This window comes from Plecotus auritus (assembly GCF_963455305.1).
Source record: "Plecotus auritus genome assembly, chromosome: 1".
In the NCBI taxonomy this organism is placed as follows: Eukaryota; Metazoa; Chordata; class Mammalia; order Chiroptera; family Vespertilionidae; genus Plecotus; species Plecotus auritus.
This window is the reverse complement of record NC_137770.1, coordinates 69,239,004-69,264,961: the sequence shown is the minus strand read 5'-3', so window position 1 is coordinate 69,264,961 and position 25,958 is coordinate 69,239,004. Positions and strand designations below refer to the sequence as shown.

General features: G+C 39.2%; 1 protein-coding gene across 3 annotated transcripts in view; it reads left to right on the top strand.

Moving 5' to 3' along the window:
• Window positions 1–25,958, top strand: part of GOLM2 (golgi membrane protein 2) — a 140,383-nt gene that overhangs the window by 48,588 nt on the left and 65,837 nt on the right. For all 3 annotated transcript variants that reach the window (XM_080664738.1, XM_080664739.1, XM_080664740.1), the window contains exons 5-6: window positions 4,607–4,751; window positions 5,063–5,143. In XM_080664738.1, the coding sequence (XP_080520864.1) occupies window positions 4,607–4,751; window positions 5,063–5,143 (226 nt within the window). The remainder of the gene's footprint in view (window positions 1–4,606; window positions 4,752–5,062; window positions 5,144–25,958) is intronic.

Below are 25,958 nucleotides of genomic sequence, written 5' to 3'. Positions count from 1 at the left end.
TTTTGTCATAAAACATTGTATTTTTTTAAGTATTCTGGCCTGCTTAATTCTAAAAGTGACCTGCAGTGGCTTATTGCTGAGTAAATTAGATATTTGCAAAAACATAACCATAACTCTTAAAACTAATTTTGAGCTAGATATCTCTTATCTGTTTTTTTTAAATCCTCACCGGAGGATATGCTTATTGATATATTTTTTTAAAGAATAGTTTATTTATTTTTAGAGAGAGAGGAACGGAGAAGAGAGGAACATTAATGTGAGAGCATAACATTGATTGGCTACCTCTTGCATGCGCCCTACCAGGGATTGAGCCTGCAACCCGGGCATGTGTCCTGACTGGGAATTGAACCAGCAACCCCTCGGTGCATAGGACAACACCCAACCAACTGAGCTATAACATATAGGGATAAAAATAATTTTTGCTGTTAATGTATTTCTCAGATTGTAAAGTGCAAAACATTTTACTGAAAAATCAATTACTTCCTATTTTATGCTTTTTAGAACCAGAAAAATAATCGAGAAACTTTCCCCTTAATTATAAATCTCTGTTATTCTGAATTTCTTTTTTAAAATATAGAAATGAAACACTAGTCACTACTTGGATTCATATTTTAAGGGTAGAAAATTATTTTATTAATTTATCCATTTTCAGTTGACATATGTATTACAAAGGCCCTGCTAGAAATGGAGGGAATTTGTCTAAAGATTAGGACATTCATTGTTTCCCACTTTGTAATCTCATCTAACTAGCAATGGTTTGTGTAAAGTCTTATGATTTAATGTAAAGAGAGGTTGAACAGTGAAAAATATTTATCTTGCTCTTTTTAACAGTGAAAAATATTTATCTTGGTAGCATCTTCTCTAAAGGACTAGAAGTTAAGGAAACCAGATTTTCATTCTTAGCTGTTTCACTATTTTACAGCATGATATTGAGGGCATCATTTTTTCTGTATTTCATTTTTTGAATCTACAAAGTGAAATAGCTGCTGTCTGCAGTCTACCTTGAAGAGATGTGAAGATAGATTGCTGGAAATGGCAGGCCTGAGTAGAGACATTGAGAGCAAGCAGAAGGTATTACTGAGATACTCTATAGAAGAGCATAGTAGAACACAGAAGGAAGGGGAAGAGAGGTTGCTGTTGCATTTGTTCTATTAGAAGCCCGTATCAATAATAGGGTAAGCCCTGGCCAGTGTGGTTCAGTTGGTTGGGTGTCGTCCCATGCACTGAAAGGTTGCCAGTTCAATTACAGGTCAGAGCACATGCCCAAGTTTCGGGATCAATCTCAGGTGGGGTGCGTACAGGAGGCAGCTGATCAATGTTTCTCACATTGATATTTCTCCCTCCTCCCCCTCCTCCTCCTCCCCCCCTCTCCTCCTCCTCCCCCTGCTCCTCCTCCTCCTTCTCCTTGCCCTTTCTTTCTCTCTAAAAATCAATTTAAAAATCTTATTTTAAAAAATTGGATAAGTTTGCTATCTTCTGTTCCAAGAAGCATAGATGAGAGCTTTACCTTTTTTTTCAGGCAAGTGTAGTTCTCTCTGTTTTTCTATACTGGACTATTTTTATATTATTAACTAACTAACATACTCTTCAATAATTTGTTGCCATTATCCTGCCCTGAATGGAACAGGTGGGGAGGAGGGAGATTCTTAGAGACTCCTTTCTAGGATAACACAGTAGCCCTTACCCTTTAGACCAGCTGCCTAATTCTACTCCCCACTCTTTATTCCCTGTTCTGCAACTACTATAACAAGGTGATTCTGTGAATTTTGGGTTGCTTTTTTTTTTTTTCCCAGAGGAGCAAATTCAATGTAAGCTATATGAAACAACTGTAAGTTGTATTGAGGGATTTTTTTTTAACCAAATAATTTAGAAGTTACTCTGGAGAAGGAGCAAATTCAATACAACCTGCTTCCTATTTTCATACTATCCATGGGAAAAGTGGTTATTACATTTAAAAATGGTTGAAAATCAAAAGACTATTTTTATGATGGGAAAATGGTAAGAAATTCACATTTTCATGTCTATAAATATATCTTCTGGTATATAGTCACACTCAATTGTTTACTGCTTTCATGCTACAAAGGAAGAGAAATTGTTGTAGACCAGAGGAGACTAAGGAGACCTGAAGACTTAAATGCAGTGTAGTATCCTGGATTGGATCCTGGCACAGAAAAAGGACTTAGTGGAAAAAGTGGAGAAATCTAAATAAAGTCTGGAGTTTGGTTAGTAGTATACTAATGTTAGTTTCTTAGTTTGCAAATGTGCCATGCTAACATAAGATGTTAACATTAAAGGAAATTAAGTGAGGGTTAATTAGTTTTCTGTGAAGTTAAAATTATTTTTAGAATAAAAAGTTTATTTAAAAAGTAATTAGGTGCCCCTTTGCCAAATTATCAGTATTGCACTTAGAGAATACTTTTATTTGAAGGCGAGGGAGGGAGGGCGGGTGGGTGGAAGGTACATGGGTTATGCATGTATGTATGTATGTATGCATGCATAATCCATGGACACAGACAATAAGGTGGTGAAGGTCTGGGTTGGGGGCAGGGGGGCCGGGGTCAGACTAGAGGGGGTCAGTGGGGGAAAAATGAATGAATAAAGAAAGAGAAGAAAACACTCTTACTTTCTAAGAATATTTAATGTTGCCCGGCCGGTGTGATTCAGTGGTTGAGTGTCAACCCATGAACCAGGAGGTCACAGTTTGATTCCTAGTCAGGGCACATGCCTGGGTTGTGGGCTTCATCCCCAGTAGGGGGCATGCAGAAGGCAGCTGATCAATGATTATCTCTCATCATTTATGTTTCTATCTCTCTCTCCCTCTCCCTTCCTTTCTCTGAAATCAATAAAAACAAATTTAAAAAAAGAATATTTAGCCCTAGCTGGTTTGCTCAGTGGTTAGAGCATTGACCCACAGATTGAAGGGTTTTAGGTTCAATTCCAGTCAAGGGCACAGACCTCAGTTGCGGGCTCAATCCCCAGCACCTCTCGTCGGGGCATGTGAGGGAGGCAACCAATCAATGTGTCACATCGATGTTTCTGTCTCTCCCACTCCTTTCCACTCTTTCTAAATTATCAGTGGAAAAAATATCCTTGGGTGAGGATTAACAACAACAAAAAGTTGCAGTCATTAATAATACATCAAAGTGACATTGTTAACTATTTTAAGTGGAAAAGTGTTTTTGAACAATAGTTCGTTGACTTTTAAATTTTGTTAATATTGTTTGTTTTATTCACATCTACAAAGAAGTGGAATGCTATAAAAATAGCCTATGATATAACATCATAGCGAAAATACAGAGATGCAGGATAGATGCTCAGGTTGTGCCTCACTGATTTTCTCACCTTTGTCTTTTGTACTGACATGTACAAAAATTTCAGTTTATCATCTCACTCATCAACAATTAAGCTCTGAGATTTGGCTATTGTTTACCAAATTCCCAGAAGATGTGGGAGTGAGAAAGACTGTCATTTGAATTCATTCTCCACAATTCTCTAGCTTTGTAACCTTGAATAAGCTACTTAACTTCTTTAAGCCTCAGTTTTGTTTTTCCTCAAAGTATTTATTTGTCTCTGCTAGAGGATAAATTTGGAAGGAATTTGTAAACTATGAAGCATAGTACAAATGTTTGTTGTTGATTTTATCTGCTAGGTACACTGGAATTGTCAAAGTACCTGTTTTCTTTATTTTGACAAATTCTTACAATTTGGCTCTTGTAATTCTAGACTTACTATAGATTTTTAAGTGCTATTGTTTTTTATAACATTACTTAATGATGACATTGCATAGTGCTTTAGGGTTGACCAACTATGTATAAATGCATAAATATTAAGTGTAAGGACCTATATGGCAACTCGAGCATATCTACTTGATCTTTGTGTCTCCCAATTTTCTACTTGAGGCAATTCAATATAAAAGAGAAAACTGGCTCACCAATAGAATTGAGTCAGGTCTAACTATATACACAAAGATTCAAGTTTCCAAGGAGATGATATATTTAGGAGCAGGTTAGAAGGAGCACTGACCTGGTGTATTTGTCTGTCATTACTTCTTATGCTTTGGTGGTCAGTGCACTTGGGAAGAAATTGCCCTGTTTACCACCCTTGCTGTTTCTACTTGGGGGAAAAAACCCGACAATGTCAGTAGCCATTTATCACACTTGAGGGGCACCTGTGTGCCAATCTCCTGCTGTCTGCCATCCTGCTGGATTATAACATTTGCCTATAAAGAACCTACCCTGCCCACAGCACCCAGGACAGAGCTCAACTGTATGCCTCCCACAGTCACCTACAGTGCTTGGCAAGACTCTCTTCTTGCAGAATCACTCTCTTAGCATAGCCAACAAGAATTACCTCTGTCTAATATTTTAGGCCATTTACTACAATTAGAGACTTTAAAATGTATTGGTTCTTCTTTGACTTCGTATCAGGTATAAAAACTGAACAGAAAATAATATTATATCCCCCATATCCAAGTATTTGAAATTTAGACCCAGGGTATATGTTTCAGAAAATGAACTGTTTCAGAACAATTAGTTAATAGTTATGTCAATAATGTAACATAGTTAACTGAAAAAATATTTACTGTTACTAAATCTTTATCTAACAGCAAGAGGCCCACAAGTTGGAATTAAAAGATGGAAATGAATTGGGTATAAACAATCATGCAGTACCTAAAAATGTTCCAAAAGTAGGTGAGAAGGCTGAAGAGAAGAATGAAGAACCCTCAAGCAACCATATTGCACATGGGAAAGGTATTACAGTTATTTTGTTTTGTGTTAATAGGATATTGACTTTTCTCATTTTGAGGTTAACATTTTTAATCGTAAAGGATATTGTTTGATTTTAGTTCAGTTATGATTACGTGTCTGTATTGTTTCAAATTTAGATGCTTTGACTGAGAAAAAACAGTAAGTTATTTTTGAATTACAACTATGTCCAAAGCAAGATATAAAGATATTTGGTTTAGTGTAGCTTATTGCTTTAGAAACTATTACCTTCCTTCAAGATAATTTTAATTTATGTAAAGAAAAATATAGAATTATATCTTTTGATACTTGGGCAGAACAAATCAAACCAGGTGGTGATGCAGGAATGCCTGGAATAGAGGAGAATGACCTTGCAAAAATTGAAGACCTTCCCATTGGTAAGTAAAAGTTAGTATTTAACTAAAGTGACCATATTATTTTTCATGTGACCCTATTCTCTTTTTGAGTAACACTTGAGAAAAATCACAGATATCTGTATGGTTTATATTTCCAGTTAATTAACCACCCATAAAGTACTTGTTTTTGCCTTAATAAGAATCAACCATATTTAAACCTTTTCTTTTTTGACTCAAGAGTTATTGTTCATGACATTTATGCTATATTAGAGCTATTTATGTTTACTAAAAGTGTATATGGCTCATTTCTTTCATATTAAATACTCCTAGATTACTGTGATATTGGTGTGCTTTAATATGGCCTACCAATATACTTATATAGGTTTTTAGAACTCGCCTTGTCCTTTCAGTTAATTACCTCAAACTTTAAATAGTTTATTCACTGTTTTCTTTCTTTTATTTTTGTTAATTCTCACCAGAGGATATTTTTTCCATTGATTTTTAGAGAGAGTGGAAGGGAGGGGGAGAGACAGAGAGAGAGGAACATTGATATGAGAGAGACACATCGATTGGTTGCCTCCCGCACACATATAGGCTGGGGCCAGGAATCGAGCCTGCAACCAAGGTACTTGCCCTTGATCTGAATCAAATCTGCGACCCTTCTACCTGTGGACTGAAGGGTCGCAGATTCGATTCAGGTCAAGGGCAAGTACCTTTCTAACTGCTGAGAAAAACGGCTAGGGCGACTTTTTTTTAATGGCCACTTCTGCTCAGTGTGTATCTCTTTCTTCATTAATGTGTCTGTTTCTTACCTATTTCCATTTGAAGTCTGTGTCACTGCTGCTTTCCTAATCCCATTCATGTTTGATTTTTTGCATGTCTGTTTTTCTTGCCATTTCTATGCTATCATAGGTATCCCTCCCTGCCGACTCCAATTTATGGTAGAAAATTGGAAGTAATAGCATGTCTGTGGTTATTCTTGGCTGTTTTTATTCCTTTCAATCTTGGTGATTACTTCTGTGGTTACAACTTATTGTATGTGGCTGAAGTTGCTGAGTGTTTGAGGTCCAAATGAAATACTGGGTTTTTTATTTGTATTGTTTTGTTATCTTCTCAAATTCTTTCATGTCTATTTTCTTTTGGGTTCCCAGTCATAGTATATCCCCCTAAAATAATGGTAAGGACAAGAGCAATAACGTGAGTTTAATAATATGGAGTTAGAATGAGCATGATTTGTTTGTAAGGCAATGAAGTAATCTAGTGATTCTTAAAGTGTGGTCCTTCCATCAGTAGTATCAGCATTACCTAGGAACTTCTTAGAAATGCAAATTCTTGAAATAGAGCTCAGCAATGTGTGTTTTAACAAGCTCTCCAAGTGGTTTTTTATCTATGCTATAGTTTTAGAACCACTAGCTAGATATTAATTAAGGAAATGTTGAGAGCAAAGACCATGTATTCTTCTCAATTTCTGTAGCACTTAGTCTATTCCTAGACTTACTGAGTTTTAGATTGATTAATCTCTTTTACATTGCCCTTATTTATTTTTTAGGTTGCACCCAAAGTTTTGCCAAGGACAAACTGCAGGTTTCTAGTATATAGAAGCACTCTATTCAGATATATAGTCAAAAATTGTTTACCTGCTTGCATGCATTTATTTTTTATGTCATATATCTACAAAAATATATTTACATGTAAATATATAATTTTAACTTCTGTTGTCCATTTCTACATAGTTATCAAGTTAAATTTTTTTTCATTACTACCTTCAATGTGTAATGTCTCCATTTATTTTCTCATTGGTCCACTATCATAATTTATTACCTAGCCACCGGGAAATTCCAGAGTTATGGTAAAATGAAATGGGAATGCAAGAGGTTGTAAAGATTTTATCTTGACCATTTTTAAGTATATTGTCCCTATCAGAAAGTGATTTTCAAATATCTTCCATACATGAATAGGTTCAGCAGAGCAAAAATTTTATCTTGCTTCTTTAGCTTACTTTAAAAAAAAAAAGCATACAACCAGTTTATTAGAATTAAAAGGGATAAATAATACTACTTTTAATTAGATGCCAACAAATTCAAACCTGATTCTCACAATATGAATTTGCCATATTGACTCATATAATGTTTGTAGCATTATAGTTTAGCTGGGAAAAACACTAAAAAATATATATTTTGTGTAAATCTAGCATTAATGCCAAAACCATCTGTCTATGCTGTCATGGCATATTAGAGACCTTTCTCAGGATTAGTTTTTCGCTCTCTTTCTTCTAAACAAATAAAATGTTTATATGGGGTGTTAGAGGATTTGAATCCAGGAGGCACAGACTCAAAGAAGACCTGAAATGTGCTCCTTAATTTTCTTTATATTTGATTTTCTGTAATTTGAAAATTATATGCTGTGATGTAGTTGTTTTTTGTTTTTTAGCATTTATCCTGCTTGTTCTATCAGCTTCTTGGATCTGTGGCTTGGTGTCTGACATTAATTTGGGGAAATTCTCAATCATTATTATTTCAACTATTTCTTTTGTTCTTTTTCTCTTGTTTATCTTTCTGGTATGTACGTATTACACATATGTTATACCTTTTGTAGTCTCCTTGATACTCTGTTCTGTTTTTTCCCCTCAGTCTTTGTTCTTTGATTTTTGTTGTTGTTTCTGAGGATTCTATTGATATATCCTCTATCTCAGAGAGTCTTCCCTCAGCCATGACCAGTCTACTAAGAAGCCCATCAAAGCATTCTTCATTTCTGTTACAGTTTTTGACCTCTAGCATTTTTTCCCCCTAGGGCAGTGGTCGGCAAACTCATTAGTCAGCAGAGCCAAATATCAACAGTACAACGATTGAAATTTCTTTTGAGAGCCAAATTTTTTAAACTTAAACTTCTTCTAACGCCACTACTTCAAAATAGACTCGCACAGGCCATGGTATTTTGTGGAAGAGCCACACTCAAGGGGGCAAAGAGCTGCATGTGGCTCGCGAGCCGCGGTTTGCCGACCACTGCCCTAGGGTTTCTATCTCTCTACTTATATTGTCCATCTGTTCTTATCTACTATCTATTTATCTATTAGAGTCCTTAGCATATAATCATAGTTCATTTTAAATCCCCAGTCTGATAATTTTAACATTTTCACCATATTTTCTGATGCTTGTTCTGTCTCTTCAACTTGTGTTTTTTTTCCTTGGGTCTGAATGGTAATTTTTTTAAAAAATATATTTTTATTGATTTCAGAGAGAAGGAAGAGCGAGAGAGAGATAGAAACATCAATGATGAGAGAGAATCATTGATAAGCTGCCTCCTGCATGCTCCCTACTGGGGATCGAACCTGCAAACCAGGCATGTGCCCTTGACTGGAATTGAACCTGGGACCCTTCAATCCATAGGCCGACTCTCTGTCCACTGAGCCACGCTGGCTAGGGCGACTTGTAATTTTTTTCAAATATTTTTTTATTTTTTAATTACAGTTGACATACAATATTATATTAGTTTCAGGTGTACAATTTACTGATTTGACATTTATTTAGCTTATGAAGTGATCACCCTGATAAATATAGTACCCATCTGACACAATACATAGTTATTACAATATTATTGACTCTATTTCTTATGATGTACTATATATCCTGGTGACTATTCTCTACCAATTTGTACTTCTTTTTTAAATTTTAATTAATTAATTTAATTTTTTATTGTTCAAAGTATTACTTGTGTCTCCTTTTTTTCCCATTGACCTCTGCCTGGCCACCCCCACCTCCCCACACAAGCCCTCACCCCCCAATTTGTACTTCTTAATTCCTTCACCTTTTACATCCAGTCCCCCCAAATTCCCTCCAATCTGTCCACCATCAAAATGTTCTCTGTATCTATGAGTCTGTTTCTGTTCTGCTTATTTATTTTGCTTTTAAATTTCACATATAAGTGAAATCATCTGGCATTTGTCTTTGTCTGTCTAACTTATTTAACTCAGCAAAATACCCTCTCAGCCGTGGGCAAACTACGGCCCGCGGGCCGGATCCGGCCCATTTGGCTGTTCTATCCGGCCCGCGGAGCCGAAAGAGCGGAGGGTTCTCTTGCTCTCCCCTCCGCTCCTTTACTTTGAATTTATATTAGTTCACACAAACACTCCATCCATGCTTTTGTTCCGGCCCTCCGGTCCAGTTTAAGAACCCATTGTGGCCCTCGAGTCAAAAAGTTTGCCCACCCCTGCTAGGTCCATCCATGTTGTTGCAGATGGCAAGATTTCTTTCTATTTTTTTTTCTTTATGGCTGTATAATATTCCATTGTGTATATACTCCACTTCTTCTTTATCCATTCATCTATTGCTGGACACTTAGGTTGCTTTCATAGTTTGGTTATTGTAAATAATGCTACAAAGAACATATGGGTGTATATGTCTTTTAAATTTGTTTTGGATTTCTTTTGGATAAATACTCAAAAGTAGAATTGCTGCCATAGCTGGTTTTGCTCAGTGGATAGAGTGTTGGCCTTCGTACTGAAGGGTCCTGGGTTTGATTCCAGCCAAGGGCACATGCCCAGGTTGCAGGCTCTATCCCCAGTAGGGGGTGTGCAGAGGCAGCCGATCAATGATTCTCTCTCATCATTGATGTTTCTATCTTTCTCTCCCTCTTCCTTCCTCTCTGAAATCAATAAAAAAAAATATATTTTAAAAAGTGGAATTGCTGAGTCCTTCCTTGTCTCTTGTTATAGCCTTTATTTTAAAGTTTACTTTGTCTAGTGTAAGTATTGCTACCCTAGCTACTTTTTTCATTTTCTTTTTCATGAAATATTTTTTTCCATCTCTTTACTTTAAGTCTCTGTGTGTTTTTTTATCTGAAGTGAGTCTCTTGTAGAAAGCATATGTAAGGGTCTTGTTTTGTTATCTATTCAGCCACCATGTCTCTTCATTGAAGCATTTAAATCATTTCCATTTAAAGTAAATGTTGATAGATATGTTTTATTGCCATTCTATTCATATTTTTTAATCTTTTGTTTTCTTCTTAAAGAAGTCCGTTTAATGTTTTTTGTAATACGGTAAACCCTCAATTTTGCAGACAAAATTTCCAGTCCGTATGTAATATGTGAAAATTAACACTCTATTAATTTTAAAATGCTTTTAACCAAGATTTGCTTCTAATTAAATTAACAAGTTATTTTTTTGTTATTAATTCACTGTTATTTTTAAACAAATTTTAGTGAATAGACCATATGCTGGAAAAAACATTGTAGTAATTTTGCTGACATAAATAAATATCACATATCTACAACTATAGTCTACATATTTAAATCCAAGAGTCATCTCTGTAAACAATGCTCGGTAAATGATTAGAATATGATAATACCACATGGCTTGAGGTAATTGGAGTGACTTTCTGCAGCAATTTTTTTAATCCTTACCCAAGGATATTCTTTCTATTTATGTTTAGAGTGGAAGGGACGAAGGGAGGGGAGGAGGTGAGAGAGAAACATCTATGTGAGAGAGACACATTGATTGGTTGCCTCACACACATGCCCTGACCAGGCCAGGGATTGAACCTGCAACATAGGTACTGCCTTTGACTGGAATTGAACCCCTGACCTTTTGGTATGTGAGCCAGTGCTCTAACCACTGAGAACTACTGGCCAGCGCCTTTCTATAGCAGTTTTTATTTTATTGATTAAGGTATTACATGTGTCCTTATTCTCCCCATTAGCACCCACCACCCCCGCTCATGCCCTCACCCCAGGTGTCTGTGTCCATTGGTTAGGCTTATATGCAGGCATACAAGTCCTTTGGTTGATCTCTGCCCGTCACCCCCACCTTCCCCTACCTTCCCTCTGAGGTTTGAGCATCTGATCGATGCTTCTCTGTCTCTTGGTCTGTTTTTGTTCATCAGTTTATGTTCATTATAATCCACAAATGAGTGAGATCATGTGGTATTTGTCTTTCTCTGACTGACTTATTTCACTTAGCATAATGCTCTCCAGCTCCATCCATGCTGTTGCAAATGGTAAGAATTCCTTCTTTTTTACAGTAGCATAGTAGTCCATTGTGTAGATGTACCACAGTTTTGTAATCCATTCATCTCCTGATGGGCACTTAGGCTGTTTCCAAATCTTAGCTATTGTAAATTGTGCTGCTATGAACATAGGGGTGCATATATCCTTTCTGATTGGTGTTTCTGATTTCTTGGGATATATTCCTAGAAGTGGGATTACTGGGTCAAATGGGAGTTTTTTTAAATTTAATAAATCTTCATTGTTCAGATTATTACAATTGTTTCTCCTTTTTCCCCCCACAGATCTCCTCCACCCGGTTCCCACCCCACCCTCTGCCCTTACCTCCCCCCCACTGTCCTCATCCATAGGTGTATGATTTTTGTCCAGTCTCTTCCTGTACCTCCCACACTCCTTCCCCCCTGAGAATTGTCAGTCAACTCCCATTCTGTGCCCCTGATTCTATTATATTCACCAGTTTATTCTGTTCATCAGATTTTTTATTCACTTGATTTTTAGATTCACTTGTTGATAGACATGTATTTGTTTTTCATAATTTTTATCTTTACCTTTTTCTTCTTCTTCCTCTTCTTAAAGAATACCTTTCAGCATTTCATATATTACTGGTTTGGTGGTGATGAACTCCTTTAGCTTTTTCTTATCTGTGAAGCTCTTTATCTGACCTTCAATTCTGAATGATAGCTTTGCTGGGTAGAGTAATCTTGGTTGTAGATTCTTGCTATTCATCACTTTGAATATTTCTTGCCACACCTGTCTGGCCTGCATACTTTCTGTTGAGAAATCAGCTGACAATCGTATGGGTGCTCCCTTGTAGGTAATTAACTGTTTTTCTCTTGCTGCTTTTAAGATTCTCTCTTTGTTTTTTGCCCTTGGCATTTTAATTATGATGTGTCTCGGTGTGGTCTTCTTTGGATTCCTTTTGTTTGGGGTTCTGTGCGCTTCCTGGAGTTGTAAGTCTATTTATTTCACCAGGTGGGGTAAGTTTTTGGTCATTATTTCTTCAAATAGGTTTTCAGTATCTTGCTCTCTCTCTTCTTCTGGCACCCCCATAATTCGGATGTTGGTACGCTTGAGGTTGTCCCAGAGGTTCCTTACACTATCTTCAAATTTTTGGATTCTTTTTTCTTTTTGCTTTTCCAGCTAAATGTTTTTTGCTTCTTTGTATTTCAACTCTTAGACTTGATTCTTGCATTCCTCTAGTCTGCTGTTGGGTCTCTGTATAATATTTTTTTATTTCAGTCAGTGTATGTTTAATTTCTAGTTGGTCCTTTTTCATATCCTCGAGGGTCTTGCTAAATTTATTGGCCTTTTCTAGGAAATTCTTGAAAAACCTTGTAACTGTGGTTTTGAACTCTATATCCAGTCGTTTGTTTTCCTCCATTTCTTTGGTTTGTGATCTGTTTCTTTGTCTCTGCATTTTCACTGCTTCCTTGAGTTGGTAGGGTGGCTTTGTGTGCTTGGTGTCCTATATGGCCCAGTGGGTCGGCCTCCCAGTTACCTGAGGTGGACACTCTTGGTGCACCCCTTTGTGGACTGTGTGTACAGCCTTGTTGTAGTTAAGTCTTGATTGTTGTTGGTGTCACTGGGAGGAATTGACCTCTAGGCCAATTGGCTGTGAGGACCCGCTGTGTCTATAATGGAAGAACTGCTGTGCTGGAGACATGCTTATGGGAAAGGACTTGTTTCAGTGGGGCTTTGGTGCTCACTGAGTCTGCCTCTTGAATGTGTCACTTACGGATGTGAGTAGTTGAAATCTGGTGTCGTCCCACACTGACTACTAGATACACTAGCTCCTGGATCTCCAATGAGGTGCAGGTCAGCTACTGTCTGACCCACCCAGCAGGGGCTACAGCAAGAACTACAGTTTTCTCCTCTTTGCTTGGGGTTTGGAGGTTTTGGAGCTGTCTAACCAGAGCTGCAGTTTGTTAGGTTAAGCTGTGATAGGGCAGGCCATTTATATGCAAAAGCCGCTGTGTGGAGCTTGGGTGGGTTTGTAGATTGTGCGGAGCGGGGTCTCAGTGAGTCACTAGGCTAGGGCGTGGTAAAGAGCTATGGCTGCCAGTCAGCCATCTCTGCGTCTCCGCTTTTCCAAGTCCCTGCACCCCAGAACAGTAAACAATGATTGCTGCGCACACCTCTGAAAGAAAGTCACCCGCACTTTTCGACCCGATGGCTGACAGTCCAGCTTCTCCCGTAGGAGTTTGGGTCCCCAGCATCTCCCCAGAAACTGGAGTTCAGAGTAATCAGGAGCTTGTCTTCCTTCGGGTTGAAAAAACCAACGCACCCAGTCGCCCACCGCCAGCCCGATTCGCGCGCCTCCATACTTCAGCTTTTCAGTGCTTGTGCACGTCTCAATGCTCTTTTCTCTTTCCTTCTAGTTGTAGAGCTTCCACTCAGCCAGCTTTCCCGTGGTTCTGGGTGATAGACGTTTTGTCTTTTAGTTGTAGTTTTGAAATTGTTGTGCGAGGCAGCAGTTTAGGTGTTTACCTATGCCGCCATCTTGGTTTCTCCAGGAGTTACATTTTTAGTTTTTTTAGGACACTCCATACTGTTCTTCACAGTGGCTGTACCAATCTGCATTCCCACCAGCAGTGCATGAGGGTTCCTTTTTCTCCGCATCCTCTCTAGCACTTGTAATTTGTTGATTTGTTGATGATAGCCATGTGCATCTCTCGGATGATTAGTGACTTTGAGCATGTTTCCATATGTTTCTTGGCCTTCCTAATGTTCTCTTTTGAAAAGTATCTATTTAGGTCCGTTGCCCATTTTTTGATTGGGTTGTTTATCTTCCTTTTGTTAAGTTGTATGAGTTCCCTGTAAATGTTGGAGATTAAACTCTTATCCATGATTAAATTGGCAAATATGTTCTCCCATGCAGTGGGCTTTCTTGTTGTTTTGTTGATGGTTTCTTTTGCTGTGCAGAAGCTTTTTATTTTGATGTAGTCCCATTTGTTTATTTTCTCTTTAGTTTCCATTGCCCTAGGAGCTTTATCGGTGAGGATATTGCTTCAGCATATGTCTGAGATTTTGCTGCCTGTGAATTCCTCTAAGATTTTTTTTAAATACACTTTTATTGATTTCAGAGAGGAAGGAAGAGGGAGAGAGAGATAGAAACATCCATGATGAGAGAGAATCATGGATCGGCTGCTTCCTGCAAGTCCCCCACTGGGGATCGAGCCCACAACCCTGGCATGTGCCCTTGACCGGAATCGAACCTGGGACCCTTCAGTTCACAGGACGACACTCTGTCCACTGAGCCAAACCGGCCAGGGCTCCTCTAAGATTTTTATGGTTTCCCATCTTATGTTTAAGTCCTTTATTTTGAGTTTATATTTGTGTATGGTATAAATTAGTGGTCTAGTTTCAATTATTTGCATGTATCTGTCCAATTTTCCCAAAACCATTTACTGAAGAGACTGTCTTGACTCCATTGTATGCTCTTGCCTCCTTTGTTAAATATTAATTGAGCATAGTGGTTTGGGTCGATTTCTGAGTTCTCTCTACAGCAGTTTTAAGGCATGCTGGCTGATGTTCCAACATGTGCTAAGCCACTCCCCAGCCATGTGCATTTGTTTACTTGAGGTGACTGGTGAATACATACATTTACTAGACTTACTCAGAATAAATTTAAAATTGCTGTAATACATATATAAAACTTTTCTGTGAAATTAAGCTTTTCATATATACTTAATTTTAATTACGCAAACTTGTCTACATAAGTAAAAACAGGTAAACTAACTTGTCAATTTTTTTAACATACTAGTACATATTTGGAAAACCTACTTTGTTACATAATGGACTTTTGCCTTTAACTGACACCCCCCTCTCCCGAATTAGTCTGTTATATCAAAGTTTTACTTGTTTTTTAGATGAGGACTGAGGCTTCAAGAAATTAGGCACTAACCAAAAGTCATACAGTTCATAAAATACAGAGCCATGATTTGAGCACTGATCCATCTAGAATTAAAAAGCCATGCTTTTTATTTTTTTATTCTCTTGGCTATGCAACAGAACCACCTTTGGAGCTTTTAATAAATACAGATACCATGGTATCTGTATGCACCCCATATTCAGTGTATGTCTGGAGTAGTATCTGTAATACTGAAGTGCTGCCAGAATTGAGGATTATTGCTTATTAGTACCATATTCCTTCTCCATAGTCATAGGCACTGGATTGTGAAGCCCTGTAAGGCAGGAAATTGGAAGTGTGAACATTTTTAATACTGTAGCCCTGTCATTGAAATAAGAAAATGAAAGTATAAGGCAAGGATGGTTCTTTTTTGACTCTCAGAGTAGAAGCTGCAACTGAAGGCTAATACAGATGTAGAGCGTTAACACTGGTTCATACTAAGTACACTCAATAAAATGAATATAAAAGTAAAGTACCTCAACATAACAAAGACCACATATGACAAACCATCAACTAGCATAATACTCAATGGTAAAAAAAAAACTGAGAGCTTTTTCTCTAAGATCATGAACAAGAAAAAGATGTACACTCTTTCTAATGTTAATCAACATAGTACTGTAAATCCTAGCCAGAGTAATCAGGCAAGAAAAGAAATAAAAAGGCATTCAAATTTGGAATGAGTAAGTAAAACTCACTCTTTGTAGATGACATGATTCTATACACAGAAAATCCTAAAAACTCGCCAAAACCGGTTTGGCTCAGTGGATAGAGCGTCAGCCTGCAGACTGAAAGGTCCCAGGTTCGATTCCGGTCAAGGGCATGTACCTTGGTTGCGGGCACATCCCCAGTAGGGGGTGTGCAGGAGGCAGCTAATCGATGTTTCTCTCTCATTGATGTTTCTAACTCTCTATCCCTCTCCCTTCCTCTCTGTAAAAAATCAATAAAATATATTTTAAAAAAAATCCTAAAGACTCCACCAAAAGACTATCAGAAACAATACACAAATACAGTAAAGATGCAGGATACAAAATCAATGTACTCAAATGATTTATGTCCCTATATACTAATAACAAAATATGAAAAAGATGTATTAAGGAAATAATCCCATTTACAATTGTAACAGAAAAGGGTAAAATACCTAGGAATAAACAAAGAAAGTGAAGGACCTGTATCTTGACAACTATAAGACACTGTTGAAAGAAATTGAAGAAGACACAAAGGAAGATTAACTATAAAAATATCCATGTTACTTAAAGCAATATACAGATTTAATGCAAATTCCCATCAAAATCCCTATGGCATTTTTCACAGAAATAAAACAAAAAAATCCTCAAATTTATATGGAACCACAACATACTCCAAATAGCTAAAAGTAATCCTCTGAAAAAAAGAACAAAGCTAGAGATATCACACTCTCCGATTTGAAACTACAAAGGTACAATAATAAAAACAATATGGCAGAAAAACAGACACAGACTGATGGAACAGAATTGAAAGCCCAAAATAAAGCCATATCTCATATAATAAAAGCCTAATATGCTAAGTGTTCGGTCATCCAGTGACTGGTCGACTGTTCAACCAATCAAAGCATAATATGCTAATGATATGCTAAGGCCGCTCAACTGTTGGCTATAATGTGCACTGACCACCAGGTGGCAGACAGTTGACCGGTCCACCAGTCACTATGATGTGCACTGACCACCAGGGGGTAGATGCTCCGACAAGTAGGTTAGCTTGCTGCTGGAGTCCGGTCAATCAGAACTGAGTGAGATGGGCCGGACATGTCCTGGAGCCCTTCCGCAATCCCTCCCCAGCTGGCCAACCTCCCGCGTCCCTCCCCGCCGGCCGGCCAGCCCCAATTGACCCCGATTGGGATTGGGTGAGACATGCCCTGAAGCCCTCCCACTGTCTCTCCCTGGCCTGATCGTGCACTGGTGGGGTCCCTCGGCCTGGCCTGCGCCCTCTCGCAATCTGGGACCCCTCAGGGGATGTCGGAGAGCCAGTTTCAGCCTGATCCCACAGGCCACTCCCCTCAGGAGGGTGCCAGACACAGTGCTCACAGCTGGCAAGTGCTGCTGCGGCAACATGAGCCTATCCCAATTGGAACTGATTGGGCGCGAGCCTGTGGCAGGCACAGTGGGACCAGGATAGGGAGGAGCTGCAGGCAGTGTTGGACTGCGGGTTTCAGCCTGATCCCTGCAGGCCACCCAGAGGGGCCCCACCCATGCACAAATTCATGCATCGGGCCTCTAGTATATATGCAACTAATTTTCAACAAAGGAGGCAAAAACACACAATGAAGAAAGGCAAGTCTCTTCAATAAAATATGTTGGGAAAACTGAAAAGCCTTATACAAAAGAATAAAACTAGGCTGCTATCTAACATCATACGCAAAAATTAACTCAAAATGAATTAAAGACTTGAATATATGACCTGAATATATAAAATACATAGAAGAAAGCATAGGCATTAAACATATGGACTTTGGTCTCAGAGACTTTTTGTGAACTTGAGTCCAAAGGCAAGGGAAGTAAAAATAAATGAATGGGATTACATCAATCTGAAAAGCTTCTGCATAGCAAAAGAACCCATCAATAAACCAAAAAAGCAACCAACCAAATGGGAGAAGGCTAGTATCCGAAAAATGTAAAGAATTCATACAACTCAACAATAACAGAAACAATCTGATAAAATATTGGGCAGAGGACTTGAAAAGACAGTTTTCCTAGGAAGACAGACAGATGGCAAACAGATATATAAAAAGTTGCCTGATATCACTAGTTATAAGGGAAATGCAAATCAAAACCACAAAGAGATACCACCTCACACCTGTTAGAATGGCTATTATCAATAAGACAAGAAATAACAAGTGTTGGAGAGGATGTGGAGAAACCCTTGCACACTGCTGGTGGGAATGTAAATAGGTGCAGCCACTGTGGAAAACCGTATGAATATTCCTCAAAAAATTAAGAATAGAGCTAATATATGACCCAGAAATCTATCCTCGGGGTGTCTACCCCATATTTTGAAAACACTTATTTGTCAAGATATATGTACCCTTATGTTCATTGCAGCATTATTCACAATAGCTAAGACACAGAAGTAACCTAAGTGTCCTTTAAAAAAAATGACTGGATAGCCCTGAGCTAGTAGCTTAGTTGGTTAAAGCATTGTCCTGATATGCCAAGGCTGTAGGTTCAATCCCCAGTCAATGCACATTCAAAAGTCAGCCAACGAATGCATAAATAAGTGGAACAACAAAAATTTACGTCTCTCTCTCCCCTCTCAAAAAAAAAAAAAAAAAAAAGACTGGATAAAGAAGTGGTACGTATATATAATGGAATGCTACTCAGCCATAAAAAAGATAAATTTTTGCCATTTGTGACAACATGGGTGGATCTTTTTTTTTTTTTTTTTTTTTTTTGGTTTCTCTGTTAATCCTCACTGGAGGATATTTTTTCCCATGGATTTTAGAGAGAATATAAGGGAAGAGGAGAGAGGAGAGAGGAGAGAGAGAAACATTGATGTGAGAGAGCCACATCAATTGGTTAACTCCTGTACATGCCCCCAACTGGGGCATTAAACCTGCAACCCAGATATGTGCCCTTGACCAGAATTGAACCCAGGACTCTTCGGTTCCCAGGCCAATGCTCTAATCATTTAGCAACACTGGCCAGGGCTACATGGATGGATCTTGAGAGTATTATGTTAAGTAAAATAAGTCAGATGGAAAAACATAAGAACCGTATGATTTCACTTATGTGGGATATAAAATAAAAAGCAACAAATGAGCAAACAAAATAAACATACAAAAAAAACTTAAATAGACAGGAAGATGGCTACTGACGGGAAGGCAGGCTGCAAGATAGTGTGTGAGTGAGAGAAGGAAAGGAGAGAGTGTGGCTGTGCGGGGAGTGTCTGTTTGTGAGTGAGGCACAGCTATATTCCAATGAACTGTTGGGGACTGCCTGACCGGGCAGCCCCTACTACTGCTGAAATCTTTCCTGGAGTGGCTGGCTCTGCCCAGAGACTGCGCCATCTTGAAGGGGAGAGTGGCTGTGATCAGAAGCCTAGCCTTACCTTCAACCAGGAAGAACTCGGATACCTTCCAGGACCCTACAACCACAACACCCAGGGACCAGCTGCAAACACATGAACACTGGGTCTCAAAGCAGCATGAATACGTGGACGTGGATAAGCCCTGCACCTTCTCACGGAAAGGTTAAATATCGCCTAGAGCAGTGGTCAGCAAACTCATTAGTCAACAGGGCCAAATATCAACAGTACAACGATTGAAATTTCTTTTGAGAGCCAAATTTTTTAAACTTAAACTTCTTCTAATGCCACTTCTTCAAAATAGACTCACCCAGGCTGTGGTATTTTGTGGAAGAGCCACACTCAAGGGGCCAAAGAGCTGCATGTGGCTCGCGAGCCGCAGTTTGCCAACCACTGGCCTAGAGAAAGGTGAGGTCTGCGATCCAGGCTGGAGGGAGAAATGTGCAGCAGGATCTAGAGTTTCAAAGGAAGTCTACGCCCCACAAAATCCATGGCCATTGGGGTCAGCGTAGCCTGCAAATGTGGAAGGGGGTCCACAGGGCTGCTGGCAGAAGGGAACTCTAGAAATCAACCCATAGCTGGTCTGGGCACAAAAAGGCAGCCGGAAGTTCTATCTGTATACCGACTGTGCAGTGCCAAGGGAAAAAGATGTGCACAGAGACACGCGCAGTGCTGGGGGAAAACGTTGTGAGTCTGTGTGCTTACTCTGGCTTTTTTTTCTCTTTAAATCTTTGCTTTTGATTACTAAGCCCAGTACATAGGATCTCCCAATTAAAAACACTCTCAGAGACTGCAGGGGAAAGTTGTTTTTGGGGAACCTGGGGATCAGAGTGGGGAGAAAGGATCAGAAAACCAGCTCTGGGGCATCCCCCCAGCCCAGTATTAAATGCAGCAGGCAAAACAAAAACTAAATACTGGGTAGAGAGGATGTCAGTTATACCCTAGATGTTAATACAGAAACACTGCCACCCAGGGGTTGAATCACATTGACTCTTGTGAGAAACGAAGGCTGAAAAACAAAGAAATACTGCCCGCTTGAAAACAGGATTGTGGCTTACGACACAGAGGAGCAGTGGAATGCAGGGAACTTCAATACTGTCCTGAATACCTGACAGAAAACAGGCATGCCAAACAGAACAGTAGAGGAATGAATGGCCTTCACTACTACACATTCTTATTTTTTATCTTTTACCTAAGAAACTAAATTTTTTTCTCACTTGATTTTACCTTTTTAATTATTATATTTATATTTTTAATTAGTATTATTACTACTATTATTTTACCTTTTTTAAAGTTTTATTTGATTTGTTTATTTTATTTCACTTTATTTTATTTTGTGATTAGTGTCGTGCATTCTATTTTCATTTTTCCTTTAGCATCATTTACTCTATCTCAACTTTACCTTTATACCAACACTCTCTTCCTCATTTTTCCCCTTTTGTTGTCCTGTTTCTCTTACCCTATTACTGCTTTAGATTTTTCCTATTATTTCTTTTTACCCCCTGTTAAAAATTCATCCTACTTATATATCTAATTTCTGCTCCCCTGCTCCAAGTTCATACACACTTCTCTCTGCTTTTTCTTCACTATCCACTTTTTTTCTCTCTTCCCTTGTTTTTTCTTTCTTTGTTTTATTTTCTTTTGTTTTGCCCTTCTTTCTCTCTGTCCTATTGTTGTTTGTTTGATTGTTGTTTAATTTGTTTTTTGTTTGTGTGTTTGTTTCTCTTTTTTTGCTTCTGTTTTTCCTCTTCTCACATGTTATTAGTTATTGTTTGTAGTTTTCATTAATCTCTGAGTGTTTGTTGTTTGCATTTTTTTGGATTAGTTGTTGTACTGTTGGAGTTTTCTCCCCATATAAATAGGGGTTTTTTCCCCTTCTTTTTTTATTCTCTTTCTTTTCTCTCTTACTTTTTTCCTTTTCTCAATATCATTTTTGCACTCTTTTTTTTTTTTTATCCCCTAATTCTCTTTTCTCTGGTGGTCACATTTATCAGGGGTTATTAGTATTGTGAATACATTTGTGTTCAGTGCCTTGTGTGTTGTGCCTTGCTGTGTTGGATTTTGTGCCTTTAAGTCAATGCAGGAGAAAGAGAGAGCTCAATAACCAGACACCCAGACAGGAGTGATCATGGGGAAACAAAGAGCCTGCATACAAAAGAAAAGGTGGCATCACCGGAAAAGGAAGTAAACGAAATGGAGGCAAGCAATACGTCAGAGAAAGAATTCAGTGAAATGGTCATAAGGTCGCTGAAAAGGTTGGAAGACAAATTCAACAACATGTGTAAGAACCAAGAGGAAATGAAGAACCAAGAAGAAATGAAAAATGACATCACTGCAATAAAGAACTCTATAGAAAACATCAAGAGTAGACTACAAGAAGCAGAGGACCGCATCAGTGAGCTAGAAGAAAAGGTAGGAAATAATACCCAAACAGAGCAGCTTCTAGAAAAAAAAAAAACAAACTTTAAAAACAGGAGGAGAGCCTAAGGGAACTTTAGGACAATATGAAACGAAATAACATTCACACAATAGGAGTACCAGAAGGAGAAGAAACTGAGCAAGGAATATAAAACCTGTTTGAAGAAATGATGGCAGAAAACTTCCCTGATATGGGGAAGAAAAAACTCACACAACTCCCAGAAGCTCACAGAGTCCGAAACAAAATGATCCCCAAAAGACTGACGCCAAGGCACATTATAATTTAACTGGCAAACACAAACAACAAAGTAAGAATCTTAAAAGCAGCCAGAGAGACAAAAAGTTACCTACAAAGGATCCCCCATCAGACTAGTGACTGATTTCTCAACAGAAACACATCAGACCAGAAGGGAATGGAATGAAATATACAGAGTCATGCAAAGGAAGGGTCTGAATCCAAGAATACTGTACCCATCAAGGCTATTAATCAAAATAGAGGGTGAAATCAGGAGCTTCACAGATAAAAAAGGACTAAGGGTGTTTATTACCACCAAACCAGCAATGGAAGAAAATTGAAAGGGTCTGCTGTTAAAAGAAGTAATAGGAAGCAGAGAAGGAACACAGGCATAAAGAATAAAAATGGTGACAAACAAGTACCTATCAATAATAACTTTAAATGTAAATGAATTAAGTACCCCAATCAAAAGACCTAGGGTAGCTGAGTGGATAAGAAAATGACCCATATATCTTCTGTCTACGGGAAACACACCTCAGAAAAAAAGATGCACACAGACTGAGGGTGAAGGGATGAAAAAAGGTTTTTCAGGCTAATGGAAATGAAAAAGAAAAAAAAGCAGGGGTAGCAATACTTACATCTGACAAATTAGACCTCAAAGTGAGGTCATAACAAGAGATAAGGAAGGCCATAATACTAAAGGGAACAATCCAACAAGAAGATATAAGTTTGATAAACATATATGCACCCAATACAGGAGATAAGGGTTTAATCTCCAACATTTACAGGGAACTCATACAACTTAACAAAAGGAAGATAAACAGGAGAAACCAAGATGGTGGCATAGGTAAACACCTAAACTGCTGCCTCGCACAACAATATCAAAACTACAACTAAAAGACAAAACGGACACTATCCAGAACCACAGGAAAGCTGGCTGAGTGGAAATTCTACAACTAGAAGAAAAGAGGAAAGCACATTGAGACTCAGAGGAGCTGCAAAAGGCTGAGGTACGGAGACTCGCACGTGGAGAGGATGGGCGGCTGTGTGCACAGGCGGCTGAGTGTGCGGCTGGCTTTCTAAAGCGGGAGGGAGAAGGAAGCTCCTGACTGCACTGAACTCCAGTCCCGGGCGAGACGCTGGGAAACCAGACTCGTTCAGGGGGAATCTGGACTGTCAGGAAAAGAGAAAGCACACTGAGACTTGGGAGCTGTGGAAGGCAGAGGTCAGGGGGCGTGAGCGCGCAGAGAGGACTGACTGCTGAATGCATGGGAGGCTGAGTGCGCGGCTGGCTTTCTAAAGCGGGAGGGAGAAGGAAGCTCCCGACTGCACTGAACTCCAGTCCCGGGCGAGACACTGGGAAACCAGACTCATTCGGGGGGAATCTGGACTGTCAGGAAAAGAGAAAGCACACTGAGACTCAGGAGCTGCGGAAGGCAGAGGTCTGGAGGCACGCGCGCGCAGAGATGACTGACTGCTGAATGCACGGGAGTCTGAGTGCACGGCTGGCTTTCTAAAGCGGACAGGAGACAGAAGCTTCTGACTGTGCTGAACTCCAGTCCCAGGCAAGTTTCTGGGAACCCCGACTCATTCGGGGAGAAACTGGACTACCTGGCAGTGGGCGAAACTCGAGGGCGACTTTCTCTCAGAGGTACTTGCAGCAATTACCGAGGGACACTGAGACTCAGGGGCCTAATAGGGCAGGGCTGACGGGAAACCAAGGCTATTTGCTCTGCTCTGAAACTCCGCCCCATCCAAGCTGAGCACAGAGGCTTTTGCAATTTTGCAAGTCTTATCTCATAAGAGTGTCTCCAGCACAGAAGTTGTCCCAGTGTAGACACAGCTGATCCTCACAGCCAATTGGCCTGGAGGTCAATTCCTCCCAGTGACACCAACAACAATCAAGACTTAACTACAACAAGGCTGTACACACAGTCCACAAAGGGGTGCACCAAGAGTGTCCACCTCAGGTAACTGGGGAGGCTGAGCCACTGTGCCCTAGAGGACACCTACCACACAAAGCTACTCTACCAACTCAGGGAAGCAGCGAAAATGTGGAGACAAAGAAACAGATCACAAACGAAATAAATAGAGGAAAAAAAACGACTGGATATAGAGTTCAAAACCACAGTTATATGGTTTTTCAAGAATTTCATAGAAAAGGCTGATAAATTTAGTGAGACCCTCGAGGATATGAAAAAGGACCAACTAGAAATTAAACATACACTGACTGAAATAAAAATATTATACAGAGACCTAACAGCAGACTAGAGGAACGCAAGAATCAAGTCTAAGAGTTGAAATACAAAGAAGCAAAAAACACTCAGCTGGAAAAGCAAAAAGAAAAAAGAATCCAAAAATTTGAAGATAGTGTAAGGAACCTCTGGGACAACCTCAAGCGTACCAACATCCGAATTATGGGGGTGCCAGAAGAAGAGAGAGAGCAAGATACTGAAAACCTATTTGAAGAAATAATGACCAAAAACTTACCCCACCTGGTGAAATAAATAGACTTACAACTCCAGGAAGCGCACAGAACCCCAAACAAAAGGAATCCAAAGAAGACCACACCGAGACACATCATAATTAAAATGCCAAGGGCAAAAGACAAAGAGAGAATCTTAAAAGCAGCAAGAGAAAAACAGTTAATTACCTACAAGGGAGCACCCATACGATTGTCAGCTGATTTCTCAACAGAAACTATGCAGGCCAGACGGGAATGACAAGAAATATTCAAAGTGATGAATAGCAAGAATCTACAACCAAGATTACTCTACCCAGCAAAGCTATCATTCAGAATTGAAGGTCAGATAAAGAGCTTCACAGATAAGAAAAAGCTAAAGGAGTTCATCACCACCAAACCAGTAATATATGAAATGCTGAAAGGTATTCTTTAAGAAGAGGAAGAAGAAGAAAAAGGTAAAGATAAAAATTATGAAAAACAAATACATGTCTATCAACAAGTGAATCTAAAAATCAAGTGAATAAAAAATCTGATGAACAGAATAAACTGGTGAATATAATAGAATCAGGGGCACAGAATGGGAGTTGACTGACAATTCTTGGGGGGAAAGGGGTGTGGGAGGTGCAGGAAGAGACTGGACAGAAAGCGTACACCTATGGATGAGGACAGTGGCGGGGGGAGGTAAGGGCAGAGGGTGGGGTTGGAACCAGGTGGAGTGGAGCTATGGGGGGGGGAAAAGAGGAACAATTGTAATAATCTGAACAATAAAGATTTATTAAAATTTAAAAAAAGGAAGATAATCCAATAAAAAAATTGGCAAAGGACCTAAATAGATACTCTTCGAAAGAGGACATTCAGAGAGCCAAGAGACATATAAAAACATGCTCAAAGTCACTAATCATCTGAGAGATGCAAATCAAAACAACAACGAGGTACCATCTCACACCTGTCAGAATGGCTGTCATCAACAAATAAACAAATGACAAGTGTTGGAGAGGATGTGGAGAAAAAGGAACCCTCCTTCACTGCTGGTGGGAATGCAGACTGGTGCAGCCACTGTGGAAAAGAGTTGGCGTTTCCTCAAAAAATTAAAAATGGAACTCCCATTTGACCCAGTAATTTCACTTCTAGAAATATATCCCAAGAAAACAGAAACACCAATCAGAAAGGATATATGCACCCCTATGTTCATAGCAGCACAATTTACAATAGCTAAGATTTGGAAACAGCCTAAGTGCCCATCAGCAGATGAATAGATTACAAAACTGTGGTACATCTACACAATGGAATACTACTCTGCTTTAAAAAAGAAGGAATTCTTAGTATTTGCAACAGCATGGATAGAACTGGAGTGCATTATGCTAAGCGAAATAAGTCAGTCAGAGAAAGATAAATATCACAAGATCCCACTTATTTGTGGAATATAATGAACAACAAACTGATGAACAAAAATAGAACCAGAGTCACAGAAGCATCGAACAGACTGTCCAACCTATGAGCGAAGGCGCGGGGCAGGGGGTTAGGGGGTAAGAGATCAATCAGAGGACTTGTATGCATGCATATGAGCATAACCAATGGACACAGACGGGGGGTGGGAGAATGGCATGTGCTAGGGGGTGGGGGCCGCCGAGGAGAGGTCAATGGGGGGAAAAGGAGACTTATGTAATACTTTAAACAATAAAGAATTTAAATTAAAAAATAAAAATAACTCAGGTTAGCCCTGACCCGTTTGGCTCAGTGGATAGAGCGTCAGCCTGCGGACTGAAGGGTCCCAGG